The sequence below is a fragment of the Oncorhynchus mykiss genome, chromosome 10, assembly GCF_013265735.2.
Source record: "Oncorhynchus mykiss isolate Arlee chromosome 10, USDA_OmykA_1.1, whole genome shotgun sequence".
Classification (NCBI taxonomy): domain Eukaryota; kingdom Metazoa; phylum Chordata; class Actinopteri; order Salmoniformes; family Salmonidae; genus Oncorhynchus; species Oncorhynchus mykiss.
In genome coordinates this window covers 49,061,543-49,084,748 of record NC_048574.1, presented here as the reverse complement: position 1 = coordinate 49,084,748, position 23,206 = coordinate 49,061,543, and the positions used below count along the sequence as shown (strand labels likewise).

At 44.5% G+C, this 23,206-nt stretch overlaps 1 protein-coding gene across 2 annotated transcripts in view; it reads right to left on the bottom strand.

Moving 5' to 3' along the window:
* LOC110534177 (calcium/calmodulin-dependent protein kinase type II subunit alpha) overlaps positions 1 to 23,206 on the bottom strand; it is a 74,258-nt gene that overhangs the window by 19,072 nt on the left and 31,980 nt on the right. The window contains exons 5-15 of one of the 2 annotated variants that reach the window (XM_036933294.1): positions 22,366 to 22,431; positions 21,309 to 21,381; positions 19,096 to 19,198; positions 13,258 to 13,341; positions 10,292 to 10,386; positions 9,414 to 9,536; positions 9,147 to 9,230; positions 8,433 to 8,475; positions 5,881 to 5,918; positions 4,574 to 4,606; positions 3,954 to 4,002 (exon numbers count right to left, since the gene is read on the bottom strand). In XM_036933294.1, the coding sequence (XP_036789189.1) occupies positions 3,954 to 4,002; positions 4,574 to 4,606; positions 5,881 to 5,918; positions 8,433 to 8,475; positions 9,147 to 9,230; positions 9,414 to 9,536; positions 10,292 to 10,386; positions 13,258 to 13,341; positions 19,096 to 19,198; positions 21,309 to 21,381; positions 22,366 to 22,431 (791 nt within the window). The remainder of the gene's footprint in view (positions 1 to 3,953; positions 4,003 to 4,573; positions 4,607 to 5,880; positions 5,919 to 8,432; positions 8,476 to 9,146; positions 9,231 to 9,413; positions 9,537 to 10,291; positions 10,387 to 13,257; positions 13,342 to 19,095; positions 19,199 to 21,308; positions 21,382 to 22,365; positions 22,432 to 23,206) is intronic. The other variant, XM_036933295.1, reaches the window with a different exon arrangement.

Sequence of the window (23,206 nt, the reverse complement as noted above, 5' to 3'; positions counted from 1 at the left end):
GAGGTCTTTTTATTTTTTAATCAGTCTTTTTATCTATTTATTCCCATTCCCTAGAACATGGAGGATCAAACTCAAGGAGCCCTTAATGACATAAGCAATAGCTATGCAACTCCCCCACCAACCGTTATCTTACTGACATACTCATATTCATTCAAGGGTACTGCCGCTGTCAATGTATCAAATGGGAGTCAATACAGTAGCTATTTGTATTGCTTTATGAACTGAAATGTTTTCACAGTAGTCAATTGTCATAGTAGACCTGCCTCAAAAAACATACAGTAGAGATTTTAGAATCTGCTCTCCCCCTCGGTTAGGTTGTCAGTCTGTAGCCATGTACATGGCATTCCAGATGAATTCAGACCCCTTCCCTTTTTCCACATTTTGTTATGTTAGAGCCTTATTCTAAAATGGATTTAAAAAATGCTTCAATCTACACACAATACCCCTTAATGACAAAGTGTCACACCCTGATCTGTTTCACCTGTCTTTGTGCTTGTCTCCACCCCCCTCCAGGTGTCGCTCATCTTCCCCCGTGTATTTATACCCGTGTTCTCTGTTTGTCTGTTGCCAGTTAGTTTTGTTCTTGAAACCTGCTATCGTTTGTTCCCCTGCTCCTGTCTGTTTCTTGCTCCTGTGGCCGAGTCCTTCCCGGTTTTGACCCTTCTGCCTTCCCTGACCCTGAGCCTGCCTGCCGTTCTATACCTTGTCCCATCTCACTGGATTATCGACCCCTGCCTGCCCTGACCCTGAGACTGCCTGCCATTCTGGACCCTTTGCACCTTCTCTGGACTTCTGACCCCTGCCTGCCTTTGACCGATCGTTTGCCTGCCCCTGTGTTTAGAAATTATCATTTGTTTCTTCGACACTGTCTGCATCTCGGTCATACCTGAAACGTGATACAAAACGAAAACAGGTTTAGAAATCTTTGTAAATGTATTATTCAAAAGCAAAAACAGAAACACCTTATTAATATGAGTATTCAGATTCTTTGCTATGAGACTCAAAATTGAGCTGCATCCTGATTTCATTGATCATCCTTGTACATACAGTGCCTTGCGAAAGTATTCGGCCCACTTGAACTTTGCGACCTTTTGCCACATTTCAGGCTTCAAACATAAAGATATAAAACTGTATTTTTTTTGTGAAGAATCAACAACAAGTGGGACACAATCATCAAGTGGAACGACATTTATTGGATATTTCAAACTTTTTTAACAAATCAAAAACTGAAAAATTGGGCGTGCAAAATTATTCAGCCCCCTTAAGTTAATACTTTGTAGCGCCACCTTTTGCTGCGATTACAGCTGTAAGTCGCTTGGGGTATGTCTCTATCAGTTTTGCACATCGAGAGACTGACATTTTTTCCCATTCCTCCTTGCAAAACAGCTCGAGCTCAGTGAGGTTGGATGGAGAGCATTTGTGAACAGCAGTTTTCAGTTCTTTCCACAGATTCTCAATTGGATTCAGGTCTGGACTTTGACTTGGCCATTCTAACACCTGGATATGTTTATTTTTGAACCATTCCATTGTAGATTTTGCTTTATGTTTTGGATCATTGTCTTGTTGGAAGACAAATCTCCGTCCCAGTCTCAGGTCTTTTGCAGACTCCATCAGGTTTTCTTCCAGAATGGTCCTGTATTTGGCTCCATCCATCTTCCCATCAATTTTAACCATCTTCCCTGTCCCTGCTGAAGAAAAGCAGGCCCAAACCATGATGCTGCCACAACCATGTTTGACAGTGGGGATGGTGTGTTCAGAGTGATGAGCTGTGTTGCTTTTACGCCAAACATAACGTTTTGCATTGTTGCCAAAAAGTTCAATTTTGGTTTCATCTGACCAGAGCACCTTCTTCCACATGTTTGGTGTGTCTCCCAGGTGGCTTGTGGCAAACTTTAAACAACACTTTATATGGATATCTTTAAGAAATGGCTTTCTTCTTGCCACTCTTCCATAAAGGCCAGATTTGTGCAATATACGACTGATTGTTGTCCTATGGACAGAGTCTCCCACCTCAGCTGTAGATCTCTGCAGTTCATCCAGAGTGATCATGGGCCTCTTGGCTGCATCTCTGATCAGTCTTCTCCTTGTATGAGCTGAAAGTTTAGAGGGACGGCCAGGTCTTGGTAGATTTGCAGTGGTCTGATACTCCTTCCATTTCACTATTATCGCTTGCACAGTGCTCCTTGGGATGTTTAAAGCTTGGGAAATCTTTTTGTATCCAAATCCGGCTTTAAACTTCTTCACAAGAGTATCTCGGACCTGCCTGGTGTGTTCCTTGTTCTTCATGATGCTCTCTGCGCTTTTAACGGACCTCTGAGACTATCACAGTGCAGGTGCATTTATACGGAGACTTGATTACACACAGGTGGATTGTATTTATCATCATTAGTCATTTAGGTCAACATTGGATCATTCAGAGATCCTCACTGAACTTCTGGAGAGAGTTTGCTGCACTGAAAGTAAAGGGGCTGAATAATTTTGCACGCCCAATTTTTCAGTTTTTGATTTGTTAAAAAAGTTTGAAATATCCAAATAGATGTCGTTCCACTTCATGATTGTGTCCCACTTGTTGTTGATTCTTCACAAAAAAATACAGTTTTATATCTTTATGTTTGAAGCCTGAAATGTGGCAAAAGGTCGCAAAGTTCAAGGGGGCCGAATACTTTCGCAAGGCACTGTATGTGGTCATTTCAATTGATTGGACATGATTTGGAAAGGCACACACCTGTCTATATAAGGTCCCACATTTGACAGTGCATGTCAGAGCAAAAATCAAGCCATGAGGTCGAAGGAATTGTCCGTAGAGCTCTAAGACATGATTGCATTGAGGCACATATCTGGGGAAGGGCACATGACAGCTCGCTTGGAGTTTGCCAAAAGGCACCTAAAGAAACAAGATTCTCTGGTCTGATGAAACCAAAATTGAACTCTTTGGACTGAATGCCAAGTGTCATGCCTGGAGGAAACCTGGCACCATCTCCACGGCATTGTGGTGGCAGTATTATGCTGTGGGGATGTTTTTCAGTAGCAGGAACTGGGACACTAGTCAGTATCGAGGGAAAGATGAATGGAGCGAAGTACAGAGCGATCCTTGATGAAAACATGCTCCAGAGCGCTCAGACTGGGGTGAAGGTTCACCATCCAACAGGACAACGACCCTAAGCACACAGCCAAGACAAAGGAGGAGTGGCTTTGAGACAAGTCTCTGAGTAGCCCAGCCAGAGCCCAGACTTGAACACGGTCGAGCATCACTTGAGACCTGAAAATAGCTGTGCAGCAACCAATCTGACAGAGCCTGAGAGGATCTGCAGAGAAGAATGGGGGAAACTCCTCAAACACAGGTGTGCCAAGCTTGTAGCGTCAAACCCAAGGAGACTCGAGGCTGTAATCGCTGCCGAAGGTGCTTCAACAAAGTACTGAGCAAAGGGTCTGAATAGTTATATAAATGTGAAAATCTAAAAACATTATGGTGTATTGTGTGTAGATTGATAAGGGGGAAACAAACAATTTAATCAATTCTGGAATAAAGGCTGTATTGTAACAAAATGTGGAAACAGTCAAGGGGTTTGAATTCTTTCCAAATGCACTGTAAGTGGACTGTAACTGTAGTAAGAGTGAACCTATTCATAGCTGTGTTGTGCGGGTGTTAGGGTTATTTATAGCATTATTGAATGTCACTTTCTGAGCCAGAGAAAGCCATATCTCAACAGCTGTGTGTGTGTGTGTGTGTGTGTGTGTGTGTGTGTGTGTGTGTGTGTGTGTGTGTGTGTGTGTGTGTGTGTGTGTGTGTGTGTGTGTGTGAGTAACATACAGTACATGATGCGCATAGGGTGTCTTATCGGTTTAGCGGAGATACTGTATATTCCTCCTGAAAGCTGTCACCCTGTCCTATTAACACGTATAGACTGCAGGTGGTGAGACTGGGAGAGGTGAGAGGAAAGGGATAGCCTTACCTCTGGTGTCTTCATCCTCAATAGTGGTGTTGGTGCTTTCTGAGGATTCCTAGAAACAACACACAGACAGGTTCAGAGATTCACACTCAATTACAGCAGGTGTTATTCTCTCCACACGAGGGTGAGTGGAAGATCCGAGTCAAGACACACACACACCACACACCTCAGACAGACAGCCGGCCTCCTGCCTGTCTGCACCTTTCAGAGAGAGAGAGAACAGGCTATTTGGTTAATCAGAGGTCTGGGTGGTAAGAGGAGTAGGGTGGGATATGGAAGGGAGGAACAGGAGGGAGGTAAAAACCTAGAGAAGGAGAGATAGGTTACCCAACGATGACCCCCCCCCCCCCCCCCCCCCCACACACACACACACAAGAGCATATAAAAAAGCAGCGGGATTAGGCAACGTTAGAGATGGGATGTTCACACACAAAAAAAACAAAAAGAAAGTCCAGCTCCATTTTGAATGACAGCTTTATTTGCTTGTTCTTTGGTTCGTTTGGATTTTTTTGAACGCTATTATCACTTTCCCTGTTAGGCGGAAAGCCGAGCGCGGCAGAGACGCGCTGTCAAGAGGATGGGGGGGTGGGGGGGTGGGGGGGGGGGGGGGGGATCACACTCACCATCAGCTGGACGCTGGAACTGGACTTCCTTTTCTGGAAGAGAAACGAGAAGAGGTTAGACAGGAACACGCAGGATGAGATGGAGACGGAAGCCAGGGAGCAACAGAGGGAGGAGAGGGAGACCTCCATGCTGCAGAGGGAGGACGTGTGTGTGTGTGTGTGGGTGGGTTTGAGGCTGACGGTGTTGGTGTGTGTTTGGGGTTCGTATTGCCACGGTGCCCTTGTCCTCTCCCCCCGGACACCTCTCGGAGCCGTCTGGTTGGCAGACCGTGCGGCGGCGTGTCATTTAGGAAACCTCCGGGCCAGGCAGGGCTGTGGTCAGGGAGGAATGCCTTTGACAAGGCAGAGGTGGCAGGGCTGAGTGGCCAGCAGCATGCCTCACTTATCCCAGTATCAGACACCCTGGACTGGACTGGCTGGGGATTACCACAGGTGGAGCATATCCCTTGATACATGTATATAGTATCTCACACACACTAACTCACAAAACAGACTCATAATACTGGAACAGACGAACAACATCAATAAACAGACAGACTCTCTCTCCTTTTGGCTCTCAAACTGAAAAGATGTCCAAGCGCTAATCTCATTAGCTACCTATCTAACTGACAATATGCTGAACATTGGATGGTGTTGCAGCAAAGCTTGTTGTCGAACAGAGTTGATATGACTCTTCTGTTCTCCTGTGTGCTACTGCATATGTTGGTAGGGGAATTCGTCCACCCGTTAGGAAAAAACAGGAAAGGTGTGTGTTTACAACTTTGGACTTATGTCAAGGAAGATGACTGAACTTGGACTGCTTCTCCGCCAGCTGTCTCTGTGCATCTGAACGGTGTGACATGAGGGCAAAACTAAACATAACACCTCTCCACTCCACCGCCCAGTCTCACACCAAGGCATGGGGCAGAGACAATAGACTGTGTACAGGGGGCAAACAAACAGGGAAGCGGGGGCTATTAGCAGCTCCAGTTCTGTACACTGGAGGAGATCAGGGCTTTGGGTGGGGCCAGCATGTTCAGAGAGAATGGAGCAAACAGTCAAACTCCCATAATCCAATATTGTACTTAGATCTGTGTTCAGACGTTTTCAAAGAGCATGTCGGATTATTCCATTTCGCAAGTGAAGCTTTTGACGTGAAAAGCACCTTTCACCTTTCACAACATGTTGAATAACGGCCAGATTTTGAAATGATAATGGTCTATCGACAGCGCGTGTTATGTACACTAAACGGCTAGCCTCCAAAAGCCCTCCTCCAGGTCAGGTTTATTCCACGGTGAGAAGAGATCCCTGTGGAGCTGGAGCCCTACCTTCACACCATCCGTCTTCTTGTTGGCCTTGTTACCTCCTGCGCGGGACACAAAGAGAAACAGGGACAGGGCGATCAAAAAGGGCACGAAAGCCCAGAAGAGGAGGGCGAAGGGCATGGCCAACACTCAGTCGAACGCAAAAAAAAGAGTTAGAAGAAAATGGAGTAAATCAGATCCAGGTGTCTCTGGGAAATCAAATTTGATATTTTCTTCAAATCCAAGCCCTCTTCCTGCTCTCCACTGATCATAAACTCGGATGAGACAGTGATATTGCCGGAAGAGTCAGTAGTAGCATCCGAACCCAACGGGTTGTTGAATATTCTCTCAGGTCAATCAACTGGTCAAATAAGAGTTTTTAGGGAAATAAAGCACATTAAAAGCAGAAATAGAAAAACACAAATTTCAAATGGTTTACTCTGTAGGGTAACACCAGAGGTTCTGGTGAACCAGACTGGGCTCTGCTACAGAGGCTGGCTGTGTGGGTGAGAGGGATCCGTGATATAGGAGCACTTGAGATAGGGAGATACCATGGGCACATTCCAGCCCCACTCCCTCACTCTCTAGAGTTTGGCTACGATCCATACAGTACATCACGTCCTGTTATTCCTAGTGCTCTGGTCCAGTTTGTTGCCCGCTCACTCCAGCTATCCTCTTCCCTTCCTCTCCTCCTCGTCTCGAAGCTGGAATCCTTTATTTGATGTCCTCTCTATGAGAACTGAGCCAGGGTGTTTCCCCCACTTTATTTTCATCAACATGGCTACTAATTTTAGCCCTGGAGTGGGCCAGGGCTGTGTGGAGCATGGCCTCTCGTCTGGCCTCTCGTCAGCTGGGGCGTAGCCTGATCCCCGCCTCGCAGCCCCCTAGCTCCCTGGCACTGTGACCCCAAATCTCTCCTGCTGCTGAGGACTGTGAGGGGTTGTGGCTGTACGCCGATGGGATTTCCCCCTGGTCTGCAGTGGAATGGCTCTGGTAACCCCAAGCACTGACCTGAGGTCCGCTTTCTCTACCCTAATCCAAATCGCACTATTTACCATCTTAAAAGCAAATCTGGCCTTGGACCAGCGTTTACACAGCACTTCCGACCCACCCCAAGCATAATAGGAGAAGTTAATAGACTAGAAAAAAAGGCTATTAAAAGCTTAAAGGGGAGATTTGGCTACAGCGACATTATCATTATTGTAAATAGGCATGAAGTGGTAATCTTGCCTTATACAGTATCTGTGGACTGTAGTTCTCGACGGCTATCTGGAGGGTAAAGATAGACCGGGGGCAAAAGGAAAGATGAATGGTAGTGGTTAGAGGTGCTGAGATGGTTTTAAATCCACAAGGCCTCTAGGGTCAACGCTGTGGGGGCTTGGCTTTCAGACAGAATTCCCTGGCAGGTGGGAGATATAGGGTGGGGGTCTATTCCTGACTGGTATGAGAATGCGTGCCCATTTAAAGATGTCCCCTCACTGCTATTAATTTCCCCTGCTGTCCCCTTCAGGTCCACTTCTTTAATATAAGAATGGTTATATGGAGCTATGAGGGGAGATAAACTCTGCTGGATGGAGATTGATAGAGATGTGTAAACTGTGAGATTGGAAGGGGATCCCTCCATCTCTGCTTTGATTTTTTTTCTTCTCCAAAACAATGTTCAACTGTGACTCGTTCATCAAGCCGTCCCTTCCTTGTAAACAAGAGGAGTATAATAAATGAGAGGATTTTGACAGAACATTGCAGATTACAGCAACATAGGGATGGTAAATAGCCACATTATGTTCCACTAGTTCAGCGGCGGATTCTATGGCATAGAACCATCTGAGTGAAGTCATGGAGGGATTGAGGATCCAATAGCAGATGGCTCAGCCACAGTATGTGGGCTGGGATGACAACAACACATGCACCTTTGTCAATCAACAATCTACATTGTGATAACAACTAGCCTTTTAGTTAACAGATGGCCAGCCTCTTTCAGCCTCCCTGCTATCACTAAAGCTATTGCTTGACGGATTAAAACACAAAATGTCCTTGAAAGATTTTAGTCTCTGGAGAAAATAATATGCCCTACAATGTGTCCGTTTTGAACAGAAATCACAGACGTCGTTCCAATGAATGGGACAGTGAATGTGTTGGTATATCCGGACCAAAGTGTCTGACAGGGGAGTGTCAACTGGAATGGGGAAGTGTCCTGATGCATGACCAGTGAGTTCCACAGGCTGTCATCATCTCCTCCCTGTTCCATGGGCTTGGAGCCCCCCCCCCCCCCCCAGTCTAGGAGCAGCCATCTGAGACCATGTCACTCCTCTAGGATAGTGACCTCCCTAGGGACCCTGTTAAGCTGTCCTCTAGTCTGTAGCTCCATTGGTAGAGCATGGCGCTTGCAATGCCAGGGCAGTGGGTTTGATTCCCGGGACCACCCGTACGTTTAAAAATATATTTTTTTTTAGAAAAGGAAGCATGCATGACTGTATGTTGCTTTTGGATAAAAGTGTCAGCTTAATGGCCGATTATTAAGCCCACTCATGAATGGAGAGGAGGACCGTTCGACAGGGCACCTCTATATGACTTACCGGAGAAGTTTCGGGTCGCCAACATGGTGGTGAGAATGGCACCCTTTGAACAAAGAGAGATGGATCGTTACATAAGATGAAAGAACAAAGGGATTCATGAAAAATGAGAGTTTATACTCTACCGTGTTCTTGGCTAGAATATAGCATTAACAGCTTGAGTAGGATGCTCACATGTATTATCAACAGCTTGGATTGCTGCTTACTGTCAATGTGATGACCTAGAGTACTTCAACATTTTCTGTCTTAACAGCACCAAATGAAATGTGCATGGGCAATCTCTATTCAAAAAGTAGTTGGTGTCACTGCATGAATATCACAATTTGTTAGTTTTAAGGTGTAGGTCGTTCCGATTTCTTAAGTGGAAGCTGAATGCATTACAATTCAATGGATCTGCCTGAAAGGGGTTGCGTAAGAGGGCAAACACAAAAGCCGTATGTACAAAACCAAATGCATTAGATAGCTTCCACGTGAGACAAATCAAACAAAGAGACGTCCTCACATCTTGAACCATGGACTCGTCTAATGAAAGACATTTTGCCTCAATAGATCGCGCCATGAAGGCCATTTTGCCTTGATCACATTTCCATCCTCATTCAAACCGCCCTATTGGGTTCAAACCCCCTCACGGATATTTCTGGGCAATACAGAGATGACCATGTTATGTTCCAGTATCATATCGACACTTCATTTTGCTCCCCGGGAGCTCTGCAATACCTTCAGCTTTCTTCTGGCGTTGAACTTTTTCAGGCATTCCACCGTCTCCTGTCTGTGCATGCAGGAGGCCACAGTGGAGCGGTGCTGTAGAGAGAAGAGGAGAGGAGAGGAGAGGAGAGGAGAGGAGAGGAGAGGAGAGGAGAGGAGAGGAGAGGAGAGGAGAGAGAGAAGGAGAAACAAAAGTCATGCCCGGTTCGATACAGGGCGAATCGTACCGCACCTCGTGGCCATCGTGAGAATGTGTGGACGTGCTCGCTCTGCACTCACTGAGATCCACGGGTGCTTGAGGACCTCAGAGGCTGTGATGCGCTTGGCAGGGTTGATCGTCAACATCTTGTTAATGAGATCCTTCGCCTCTGGAGTAACAGTGTCCCACTCAGGCGAGGGGAACTGCAGTACATGTAAGAGGAGACATATCACAGAGCTGATGGCCTTTACATATAAATAAATCGTGGGAATATAAAGCTGGTGATGATATTCGAATGAGCGAAAATCCCTTTCCCAAACGATTCTCCAAAGTCTGTAGTCAGAGTAGAGAAATAAGAAAGTGTAGAGTGTGCCATGTAAGCCACAGTAAACGGGTTGTGATGACAATAACACACGCACCTTTGTCAATCAGCAATCTACATTGTGATAACAACTAGCCTTGTAGCTAACAGATGGCCAGCCTCTTTCAGCCTCCCTGCTATCACTAAAGCTATTGCTTGACGGATTAAAAGACAAAATGTCCTTGAAAAATTTTAGCCTCCGGAGAAAATAATATGTCCTGCAATGTGTCCGTTTTGGACAGAAATCACAGACGTCGTTCCAATGAATGGGACAGTGACTGTATTTGTGTGTACTAGTATACAATACAAACAATTTCCCGAAGTCTGTAGGCAGAGTAGCGGAACAAGAAAGGGAGGAGCGTGCCATGGGATACTATGACTGTAATTGACGAAGAAAAAAACATGCAGATCTTTTTTCCCTCCCAGCAGAATGCCACAATTATACTAGGCACCGAATTGAAGATGATTCATCTACTTGGAAACTAGTGCGTTACACAATCCTGAAGAGACACTGCATTTCAACTGTCCCCCAGCAGCCGTGAGCAACAAAGTAATATCGTATTGTTAAGAACAGGAGCTAGGAGGGATGTGACTCACATCGTAGGCCCCAGCCTTGATCTGCTGGTACAGTCTGTGCTGGTCCTCATCCCAGAACGGAGGGTAGCCCACCAGCAAGATGTACAGGATCACACCTGTACAGACAATATACATCACTACACAATAGGAGACTGTCCATCACTCCAGTTACTCAAGAATGAACTAACATATAGCACATACATCTATCTACCTTTGGTGAAAAGAAAAGGTGCTGTAGAAATCAATACATCTGAACCTTGATCACTCACATATGTATGTGCAGTGTGTGTGTGCGTGTGTGTGTGTGTGTGTGTGTGTGTGTGTGTGTGTGTGTGTGCTCGCGTGTGTGTGTGTTTACATTAATATCTCTATGTTTGTTGAAAAGAAAAGGTGCTGCAGAAGTAGTGTACCCTGTGTGTACAGTGGGGTCCATAATTATTGGCAACCTTGATAAAGATGAGCAAAGAAGGGTCTAAGATCTCTCCCAATCTGTTCTCCAATCTCAAGACAATTTAGAAAAAGGCTCAGTGTGTTAGCCTTGCAAGGTGAGGTATCGAACGGTATTGAATGCAAGGGTGCCAATCATTTTGACCACTATCTTTTAGATTTTGCGAGAAAAAGAAAAAGAAATCTGAGAAATTGTATTAGTATAAAATAATATAGTTTTGCATACAAAATTGTTAGTTGTATAATTATACGTTTTTCACCTATTTATTAAGGGTGCCAATAATTTTGGACCTGACTGTATGTCTTCCATACACCCCTCCTCTGTCCCTCATTCTCTTCTACTCCCTCATTCCCACACTGTCGCCCCCCTTAGCCATCAACCTTACGTATCCTGTGACTTCCTCTCACTCCCCCAAAGCCTGGCCATGAACCCATTGGCCATGAACCCATTGGCCATGAACCCATTGGCCATGAACCCATTGGCCATGAACCCATTGGCCATGAAGCCCACATGCATCTCAAGGTCAATATCAAAAGGCAGAGAAATACAGCTATGCATAGCGATGGGCCTTCTCCTTTAAAAAAAAAAAATCTAACCACAAGGTTAAACTGCTCATTCTAGATTATGTCGGACAACAACCTCTCCCTCAACGTCAGCAAGACAAAGATCTGATCGTGGGACTACAGGAAACGGAGGGCCGAGCAAGCTCCCTTCCTCATCTACAGCGCTGTAGTGGAGCGGGGCGAGAGCTTCCCATTCCTCGGTGTCCACATCACTAAGGAATTAACATGGTCCATTAATTAACATGCATGACAATGCTTTTTCCCCCTCAGGAAGCTGAAAAGATTTGGCATGAAAAGACCCTCAAAAAGGTTCTACAGCTGCACCATTGAGAGCATCTTGACTGGCTGCATCACCGCTCGGTATGGCAACTCCTTGGCGCTCAAAAGGGTAGTTCTTTCGGCCCAGCACATCACTGAGGCCGAGCTCCCTGCCATCCAGGGTGGTGTCAAAGGAAGCAGCTACAAATTGTCAATGACTCCAGGACACCCAAGTCACAAACTGTTCTCTCTGCTACCGCATGGCAAGCGGTAGCAGTGTACCAAGTCTGGAACCAACAGCACCCTGAACAGCTTCAACGCCCAAGCCATAAGACTACTAAATAGTTAACCAAATGGCCACCCAAACTATATGCATTGACCCACTTTGCAATAACTATTTTGACTCATCACATACACTGCAGTGGTGCTTATTACTTATCCTGTTGTCAGGTCACTTTACCCCTACCTATATGTACAGTACAGTACATAGCTAGCTCAATTACCTAGTACCCCTGCTCATCGACTCGGTACCGGTACCTCGTGTATATAGCCAATTTACCATTACTCATTGTGTATTTATTCCTTGTGTTGTAATATTTTCTATATTTTTCTCTCTGCATTGCTTGGAAGGGCCTGTCAGCTAGCATTTCACTGTTCGTCTACACCACAGGAGGCTGCTGAAGGGAGGACTGCTCATACTAATGTCAGGAACGGTGCAACTGGAATGGCATCAAACACCTGAAAATAGTATTTTTGATGTATTTGATACATTCCATTGATTCCGCTCCAGCCATTACCACAAGCCCGTCCTCCCCGATTACTGTGCCACCAACCTCCTGTGGTCGACACCTGCTGTTGAGGAAGCATGTGACAAATGCGCAATGTGAAAAGTTCCTGTACCACTACATATTGTCAAAGTTTATATCATGTTTACATATGATTCATATGATATTGATTATATACACGTACTACGTTCTGGGTAAAAGTTGTTCACACATCGGGTATAATTTCGATCGTCTATCTAAATATAAAATAACGGAGAAATAAATCAATAAAAAAATTGACCAGAGGAGGGCCAATTGAAGTATGAGTTCTGCCACCTTGTTGACACAGAGGCCCTGTGTTACAGTATGTACATAGACATACACTCTTAGGAAAAAAAGGTGCTATCTAGAACCAAAAAGGGTTCTTCGGCTGTTCCAGGTAGAACCCTTTTTGGTTCTATGTAGAACCTTTTTGGGTTCCATGTAGCACCCTTTCCACAGAGGGTTCTACGTGGAACCCAAAAGAGTTCTACCTGGAACCAAAACGGGTTCTACCTGGAACTGAAAAGGGTTCTACCTGGAACTTAAAAGTACCCTTTTGAAACCCTAAGAGTGTAGAGAGAGCTCAGATCAGATCAATGCGCGGCTGCCTTCTCTCCTCTGCTCTGACAGAGAACTAATCTCTGCACCTTGGGATGAAACCAACAGGCCCCCATAAATAAACTGGTGCACTAAATCATAGTTTTTTTGGTCAACATAACTCTAGTAGGTTAGAATCTGAAGCAATCCCCAGTCTGGCCAACTGAGACAACATAAAGACAAAGTTGTATAAGTGAGGAAACTCATCACATCAGGTGTGAAGTCTATGTCATGCTTTCTGTAGGGAGAAGCAACTCAGACGTAGACAAAAACAAACAAGGAAAGAGGTGGATATCTGAAAGCCGCCCTGCTTACCACAAGCCCACAGGTCCACAGCTTTGCCATATGGGTCCTTCCTCAGGACCTCAGGAGAAAGGTAGCCAGGTGTCCCTGCAAAGCCTGCATCACATCCAGACAGAGGCAAATGGTCACAGATAACACAGCTCTGTTGAAATCAAATGCTAGGCAACAAGCAATGGGAAATAATGTTGAGGTGCTTTTTCCCATTGAAGATTAAGTTTATGAATTGCCTGGATGGGCTGTGAGACAGAGGATTGATAAACCGCAGGCAGTAATCGTGGATTATCTTGAATAACATCTAGGATCCAAACGGACCATTTTATAAAGCTCCAGAAGGGATACTCTCAGTGAAAGTCCAAGAACAGGGTGATAAAGTAGCTGAAAATAACAATCTAAATACTGGTATCGTAATGCTATGCAATACATATATGTTTCGATCAAAGGCACATGTTGTTTTATGTGTGAAGTGACGCTAACCATATCAATCCATTATATACTGTAATACAGTGCAGTAAAGTGATGAGCGATGACCATCTTCAAATTCTTGAATGCATAGAATACTTCAACCTTGGTCACAATACAACAAAGAAAAGACAGAAATCTTCCTTGAGAACTCTGTAGAAAATACACTTAGTATTCTGTCACAAACCAAGAACAGAGCACAGTGTTAGAGAGACCTGCTCTGATTATTATCTTCCCCCGGAATGTTAACGAGAGAGTAATTAACTTAACATCATCCACAGGTTCCTGGGGCCGCCTGCCTCACATTTCTCTCAATTGGGCTTCATCTGTGGTATGCAGTCCATATCCTTCTTACCTACCTCAACCAGACGGGTGTCTAACGTTCTACAGTAAGTCTGGACGTTAAACTCTTTATGAGGGGTGACGAGACCGTTATTTCACTCTCATTTTAAGGGTTCATGTCATCTTCTCATGTTCCAGCCTTGTTTTGTCCCAAACGTGTCCCAGCAGATCCACTAATAATCATGTGAAATGATTATCACTGACAGTTAACAAGGTTGCTTGCTACTTGGATAGATTATGGATTACTGTATATATCAATCATCAAAACAGTGAAGAAGAATACATTCCTCCATTTATTCTCCAGACCCATGGAATCAGCCTGGGGTTTGACACACCGTGAACAAAGGAAAGGTTGAAATATCGAGACTCATTTCCATGACTGTGTAATGTGTATATAATAATTATATCAGGGTTGGGTAAGTTACTTTTTAAACTTAATCAGTTGCAGTTACTAGTCAGCTGTCCAAAATTGTAATCAGTAACATTACTTTTGGATTACTTTCAGTTAATCGGATTACTTTCAGTTACTTTCCCCTCAAGAGGCATTAAAAGACAAAGGATCCAAAGGAGCCATTATAGGCATTTGTTGTATCATCATAGTGGTCTCTGACTTGTTTTTTCCATCCTGAATTGAATGTCATTGAGAAAACAGAAAGGTTTCATAACGTATTTTTTTTTTGCAAAAGTAATCCAATGAGTAATTATTTCGTTTTTTCAAAAGTATCTGTAATCAGATTACAATACGTTAGTAACGTAACGGATTACAGTTCAACTAAGTTTTTAATCAAATGACATGTAACTGATTACATGTCATCACCTAATCCCCAACCCTGATTATAATGAAGCAGCAGAGCTGGATCTGACAGCTCCACCAGCAGTTCTTAGAAAATATAAAAAAATATATCAACCAGCCAGGCATCCCCCAGAGGTTTTAGAAAATCATCCTGATCGAAGAGATGTACATCTTTAAAAATGAATTGTGGGTATTGGATAAGTGTCCTCTGGTTCATTAAAAATGAACTGAAAACTAAAAGACATTCCTAGTTCCTAGTTTTAAAACATTTATGGGTCATTCAACCAAAGGAATTCCTTTTGAAATGTTAAAAGGCTGTTAAATTCAGTGAAGTGCCCTTTAATATAGACCAAAAAGGGATTTCGATCAATCAGATTTTTAATGTGAACAAAATACTTGCTAAAGTACAAAAATTCTGCATTTTCTGCATCCGTGCACCCTCTGTGGCTTAACCCTGAAGTTTGTAAAGATCTACTTATATTGTTGCTTTTCCAAAGTCATTTCTGAAGACTGTTATTTCCTTAATGTGATGAGTGACAACGCAAACTGAACTCTCGTTGTAATATGGTCAAACCTTTCCTTTAGAAATTATTTTTTCAAAAGAAACATTGAACATATAATAGTCAAAACATTGTGTAAAAGCAGGTGGAGCTGGTTCTACTCTTTTCTGGCGGTAAACTGAGTTGTTTGATCATAACACTTCACAAAACGGTTACCCATAGATATACAGGCTCAAAATGTTTTAAAAATGTCATATTTAAAAAAATTTTTAAAAAAAGCTTGCATTCAATTGCTCCTCCCTGTTGCACACAACAACCTTCCATTTCCCCTGTCACAAAGGGATTCATGTCTGATTTAGTAAAGATGCACTATGCAGAAATAGCTCCACCATTTCCTGGTTGCTAAAATTCTAATAGTTCACATAATTTCAGTTTCTGTGGCAAAACAAGCAAGTGTAGTGTAGAGAATCTTTGTACCATCTAAACCGCTGTGAAATATATTTTCCGTAACCAAAAATATAGTGTTTTCAGCTGTTTGAAGCTGGTGTGCAAAACCAAAAGTAAAAGAGGCAAAAACAAAACTTAAGAACAGGAAGCATAGAAACAGCGCACATAGAACATATCTACCGCTTCTTAGACTTGCTTTCAATGAGAATGACAGATGTGAATTTGGTCGGGTCACCCAAAAAGTTACATATTTTAGCTCTAAGATGAAATCGTCAACCCTGTTACGTTCAACCCTTATACCTTATTTGGCACTTAATAGGCACTTACTATAGTCATTGTTTTATTTAACCTCTTGAGATGGGAAGCCATGTTTTTTATTAAGTTGAACATGATGATAGAAATGTAATACACCAATTGTTTAATCATTTAAATATGCACTGGCTTAAAACCAACAACACGCGCGCCTATGCCTTGCATTGGCTTTGTTTACAAACCGTAAGCTCAAGCAGAACACACTACCAAAAATACTGGTAACCTTTCATGTGTGGCGTGACTGTCGGCTAGCAAGCTACTTGCTAGCATGCCGGCAAAAGCACATTGTATTGTTACTGGAAATCAGTGTAAATTTAACGCTACACTATTTTCTAAAGAATGAAGACATACGACAGCAGTGGCAACTTTTCATTTCGGGTGGACAGGCCGAACAGAAAATCAAGATCAGGTCATGTGTGTGCAGTCCACATTTCGGGCGAAGTTGCTCTGTCAATTGGGGAGAACATTCGATGGGTCTTGCCAGGAAGCTAATCTTGAAGACGCATGCTGTACCGTCCTTGACAGTGGATCTTTGCAAGCGGTGAACATAATGTAAGTATCATCGTTTGATCATTTCTTTTGTCAACGGGGTGGTGCAGGATTATAATTATACATTTTGCCTGTGCTACATACGGCTATATCCGTCGCTAATACAGGACTAGTAAAGGCCCAGTCCATCAACACTTTTGTGATTTTTTTTCTTCTTTTTTGATTTTTCAGGGGATGCTACAGCACTCCTCTACTTGGATGATCTCCTGAAAAAGGCAAACTATCGGCATATGTCAAATCTCCCATTCCTCCGAACATTTGTTTTGAAAATGCTTTTGCTCAGCAACTCACTGCCTTCCTGAAAACAGTCTGGTTTTAGACCCCATCATACTACTGAGACCACACTCGTGAAGGTGTGTGAAATTTTTTGATCATATTTCTCCTCTGGCTTCCTGTTTAAGGCTAGGGCTGATTTCATGGTTTATCTGCTAACCTACAAAAGCGTTACATGGACTTGCTCCTACCTATCTCTCCTATTTGGTCCTGCCGTACATATCTACACGTACACGACGGTCACAAGACGCAGGCCTGCTTATTCCTACAGTAGAATTTCTAAGCAAACCGCTGCAGGTAGGGCTTTCTCCTTTAGAGCAACAATTTTATGGAATGGTCTGCCGACCCAATAGAGAGACACAGACTCGGTCTCAACCTTTAAGTCTTTACTGAAGAATCATCCCTTCATCAGGTCCTATGATTGAGTGTCGTCTGGCCCAGGGGTGCGAAGGTGAACGGCAAGGCACTGGAGTGACAAACCCACCCTTGCTGTCTTTGCCTGGCTTGCGCCCCTCTCTTCACTGCGATTCTCTGCCTCTGACCCTATTACGGGAGCTGTCACTGGCTTGCTAGCGCTCTCCCATGCCGTCCCTAGGAGGCATGCATCACGTCTAGCCAGGCTTTTATTCCCCCGTTATACTCGACTTGAGTGGGTTGAGTCACTGAAGTTATCTTCCTGTCCGGTCTTGCGTCTTCTCAGGCTCTTGTGGTGGGGGAGATCTTCATGGGCTATACTCCGCCTTGTGTCAGGGTAGTAAGTTGGTGGTCTGTTCTCATCCCTATGCTTTGACAAAGTGGGTGGGGTTATATCCTGCCTGATTGGCCCTGCCCAGGGGTATCGTCGGATGGGGCCACAGTGTCCCCCGATCCACCCTGTCTCAGTCCTCAGTGTCAATGCTGCAATAGTTTATGTGCCGGGGGGCTAGGGTCAGACTGTCCTATCTGGTGCATTTCTCCTGTCTGATCTGGTGTCCTGTGTGATCTTAAGTACGCTCCCTCTAATTTTCCCATCTCTCTCTCTCTCCCCTCCCGGAAGACTTGGACCATGCCTCAGGACTACCTGGCTGTCCCCGTCCCTAGTCCACCTGGTCGTGCAGCAAATTTTGTGACCGCCACAGCCCTAGTCATGCTGCTGATCCAGTTTCTGCTGTTCTGCCTGCGGCTATGGAACCCGGAACCTGTTCACCGGACGTTCTGCTCCGTGTGTCTTTGAACACAGCACAGTCCCGTGGGGCAGGCTGAAGAAACTTCTGAAAGAGAGGCACTGTGAGAAATGACTGAGGACATCCTCAAGCAGGCACAGAAAACCACAGCATTGGAACAGCAGAGAGACTTCCATCCTGGTTAAGAGAGGGGCCAGGGGCTCATGGGATTGGCTGGATTAAAAATCATAGATTTTCTGTGACCGTCATTTCTTTAAAAGGCACTATCTTGCTCACAATTTGCGATGAATGAGTGTGTTTTTGCAGAAATAACAAAAATAAAAAAATAAGTCGGGGGTGCTTTTTTCCATTTTGAGCACCTGCCTCTGGAAAGGTCTGTGCACGGCCCTGTTTTGGACCTAAGGGCACCAATCACAAGGCAGCACCAGTCAGTCAGTTAGGTTAGTTAGAGCAGAGTGATGAAAAATGAGCTGTACCTAACCTATTCCAACAAGACGGTTTTACACAGTAGGCCTCACTACTAACGAGTCTGGATGACGCTGTGGTGACATTTCTACTCCTGGATGATAATTCATAAATAAAACAAGCAGCAAAGTCTTCTGTTTCCCCTGTTGTAGTCATGGTGCTGCGGAAGTCATTTTTTCTTCCTTGATGGTGTTTTTTTTCATGATATGTCCGTTTGTTTTTAGTGGTTGCTATTTCTCCAGAGTAGCTGTTTTTTTTTTTGTAAATTGAAGATGTTCGAGGCAAAGAGTTGTTTTGATTGGATTCCACGGGAGTCATTTCATTATCTATTTCCCTCTGAAGATTGCGACTGGAATTCTTTGTGCTCAGAAAACCCATTCTTCTTCTTTGATGACTCTATGTGACCCCCTATGCAGTTTCCCTGCTGATTATACATCTTAAATCTTGCATAAGTAGACCTGTTTTATTAGCCATTCCTTATTTGCATTTCAGTTTATAATTTTTTTTGTGCGTGTAATTACGACTAATGTCAGCCATAAGCCATTACCGAACCAGGCTTGTTGTTCCCCCTCAACCTCGATGGCCAGGCCGAAGTCTGCCAGCTTCACTGCAGCACCCTTGGACTTGGAGGCAAGCAGAAGGTTCTCAGGCTGGGTACAAAGAGAGAATAGCCAATCAGTCAGTGAGAAGAGACAAGAGACCTGAGCACAAGCAGGAATAGGGTGACAGACAGACATGATTCTGGGCCTGATTGAATAGTGTTTAGTTTCTTTTGTGGTTGCGGCATTGCAGAGCTCTGATAAATCCAGCCTCCCACACAGGTGGAGGAATGACACCCCCCCCCCCCCCCCCCCCCACTCTGCTACTGCTATGAGATGTTATCTACCCCCTGATACATACAGACATACACCACACACGCGCACACACACCCAAACACACACAGAAATCCATTTTATCATTCCATCTTCCCTCGGGGGCAGGAGGAGGGTATCTCTTTGTACGGGAATTTGTTAGTGTGTTTATAACAGTGTGAGTGCTGAAGCAGTCTGTAAGAAAGATTTTAAAAAATGAACCTTTGAAAGATTGAGCAAGAAGGCTGCGTTTACACAGGCAGCCCAATTGTGATCTTTCTTTCACTAATTGGTCTTCAGATCAGCTCTGAAAAAGATCTGATTCCAAAAGATCTGATGTGATTGGTCAAAAGACCAATTAGTTGAAAGAAGATCCGAATTGGGCTGCCTGTGTAAACGCAGCCAAATGCACCTTTGAAAGGGTGTGAGGTTATGATAGCGACACTTGGACACGTGTGATTATAAATGGGAACCCATCCTGTGCTTTATCTGTCCTTCATTGACACAACAACAAAGCAGATTCTGTAGCACACACAACGCTGTCCGATATGATGGAGATGGTGTGAGGGTTTGTTGCCGCTTCTCATGTAAATTAGAAACCCCATTCCTTTATGGGTCCCTCGAGCTGACATTGAGATATGAAGTGCACGTGCTGTACATGACAAGTTGACAACAGAACAATGGATTGACGGTTGTTGCACTGTAATGAATGCCTATTCTACAATCGTCAAACTGTGTGCAGAGGACATGACTTAGCAGCATGTCCCCTGAATGTTTTGTAAGGGCTGTTGATATTCTGTTCACATACGTCTGCTTCTCCTCTTGCTTACTGCCGAATTCCTCTGTCTGTCATGTCAATGTGTTGTGTGAAGGAAGTTGATGGTCGCCATCAGGTCAGCAGTAACATCCAGACAGAATCAAACGGAGTGGATAGGAAGAGGGTGTGCCCTCAGAGTCACACAACCCCGGTCATGACTTTGAGTTGCAGTCGCCATCTCAGGTGATTGTGGCCTGCAAGCTAAATCCGTCTTAATGGGACACGATGGTGAGAAAATAAGTGTGTATACTGATTGACCGCTACAGCACGTGGTAGTATCAAATTCGGTTTTAACGAATGATTTTCTTGGTCTACAAATCAGTACGGCGCTAAGTCGTCATGAGAAAATAGCAGAGCAGTTTAAGAATGCAGTTGATACTGTAGAGAGTTATGACACACAGGAGGACGAAGCCATGAGGCGAGGCAGGTCAGGGGGTCTTTAGTAACACCTGACTCACTGTGGGGACCAGAGGAGGTGACAGGTGGATTCCCTAACCAACCACCCATCAAGTCCCAGCTCCACCTGAACTGCCCTGCTATCACATTGTGGTGCTGAATGTCCCCAAGAAAATGTCCCTGAACTGAATAAAATATGACTTGAGGACTGCAGAGGTATTGACAAAGTTAATGATTGTCCCATATGCTGCTGACTCAACCATATGTTTTATGACTAGTTATCCCTCCTCCTCCTCCTCCACCTCCTCCTCTTCTTCCCATCAGACCTCTTTGTGAGAACAGCGTGGGGGGGGTGTGATGGCTGGAAACAGATTTGCTAACATCCCATCTCATCCCCACGCTCCCTCTCCACTGTAACCACAGTGCAATTCTGTCCCATTTCACAGAGGTGGTCCTCACAGAACCATTCAGCAGGAACACAAAGGTTCTAATCGCAGCCCAAATGGTCTGTTGTCTAAAGCCTGAGCACACATTGACTACATGGATGTGTCCTTAAAGGGTTTAATCGGCAGTTGGCTACATCCATGTAGCAACTGCAACAATGTCATCAAAGTGAGTGTATTGCAGTGGATAAACAGTCGGGGACTGTGCCGAATATCGTCTGTGTCTTTTAATTGATTCCTTATTAAATCTTACCTTGAGGTCTCTGTGAACGACTCCCATCTGATGACAATGAAGCACTGCCTCCAGAATCTGCTGAATACAATGGCTATGAAACGAGAGAGAGAGAAAACAGAACGACTGAGTGGGCTGGGAGTTCGGCGGCATTAAATTGAGTGCTCTTGAAAATGGGCTTTGCTTCAGCATTAATCCACACATCATTTTGGGGGGAGGTAGGTCTCTGCACCTACAAAGACACACCGAGGCGTTAGATTTGGCCATTCATTTTCCTAAAGCTGTCGATCAACACAGTAGTATGGGCCAAAATCTGTCTGATGAATTTCTTCATGTTGGGCTGGTTGTCAGTGGGAGGCTAATTAGCCACTACACTCAGCTGTCAATCAAGCAGTGGATTAGTGAGATCCCGGTCCGCAGAGAGAGAGAGACTGATACACTACGCCCGGAGCGAAACGTGTACATTGATTGGAGGTCACTCCTACACCTCCACAGCCATCTGTTTCCATTTGATTCTATTCATTCATTTGTTTTGTAGCCCTGTCGCTCTGTCACTGCAAATCAATGGCCCAGTCAGTTGCTTTCACTGGCTAGGTGAAGTGGGGAAATGCTCTATCCGTGAAGGGGCTTATGCAGGTAAAGCTGTTCAATCCAAATGAACACTCCAATAATTAAAGGGGAAAAAAGAAAGGCCTCTGACTGACTACATCACAAAAAAGGGTTGTATAGCCTGGGATTGTATAGCCTTTAGACAATATATGTCAGGGTTCTATATCTATGCCTTTAGGTCCTCTCTAATCTCTCTGGATTTGGGAGTGCGGTGACCTCTGTATAATCCACCTAATTTAATACATTTTACGGCTCAAATTATTACGTTGAAATGTCTACATTGCTATTCTCACGTGTCTGTGTTTTGATGTATGCTGTGTGCGTCTGTGCTTGGGTATATGCGGTGGGTGGCAGGTAGCCACCCGAAAGGTCCCTGGTTTGAATCCCTGATCCGGCTAGGTGAAAAATCTGGCTGTTCCTTTGAGCAAGGCACTTAACCCTAGTCGCTCTGTGAGGTGGTTTGACTGACCTGGCATCGGCCTCGCTGTAGTACTCTCGAGCCACAATGTCTTCAAAGAGCTCCCCGCCTGTCACTCTGAGGAAGAGAGGATTGTGAGGCCGCCGGTTTCAAGGATGCAGGTGGACTGGAGCATGGAGCCAATGTGAGAGAAATACACCCTTCCCTGTACCCTTCATATCGGCCACTGAGACATGTTGACATGGAACCTCAATGGTACATTTCTGATGCGAGAAAAGGCAATTCATTGACAAAACTCAAGCCGTTGCCTCTCTGTTGCAAAGTATAGACTATGAGAGTATGAATCCTTTAAAATATGCATTCTCAGGGCTTAGGGCAACACATACCAGTGTGTAATGTATTGCAATGAGTGCAAGGGCGTGGGTGCTGACATTTCAAAGATCAAAGCAGCCTTCAGTGTGGGAAAGTGTGGGAAAATTGCCTTGTCAATTTGTCAGTATGATGAAGTCCATGCTCCCATTTAATAGGTGGGTGTGAGGCCATCCATCTATCAGACAGGCTCCACTAAAAGAGTGGATTCCAGAGCAGAGGACCTTGCCTGTCTTGCTGCTGCATGGGAGAAATGTTGCACTTGGGAGCTGGTTCCTGTGGTGTTGGTGAGTCAGATAAAGTACATTCGGAAAGTATTCGTTACAGCCTTGATCTAAAATAGATTTTTTTTTAAATGTTTCTCATCGGTCTACATACATAGATATTTTTTTTGCAAATGTATAAAACAAAAAAACCTGACATTTCACATTTACGTAAGTATTCAGACCTTTTACTCAGTACTTTGGTGCAGCACCTTTGGCAGCGATTACAGCGTCGAGGCTTCTTCAGTATGAGGCTACAA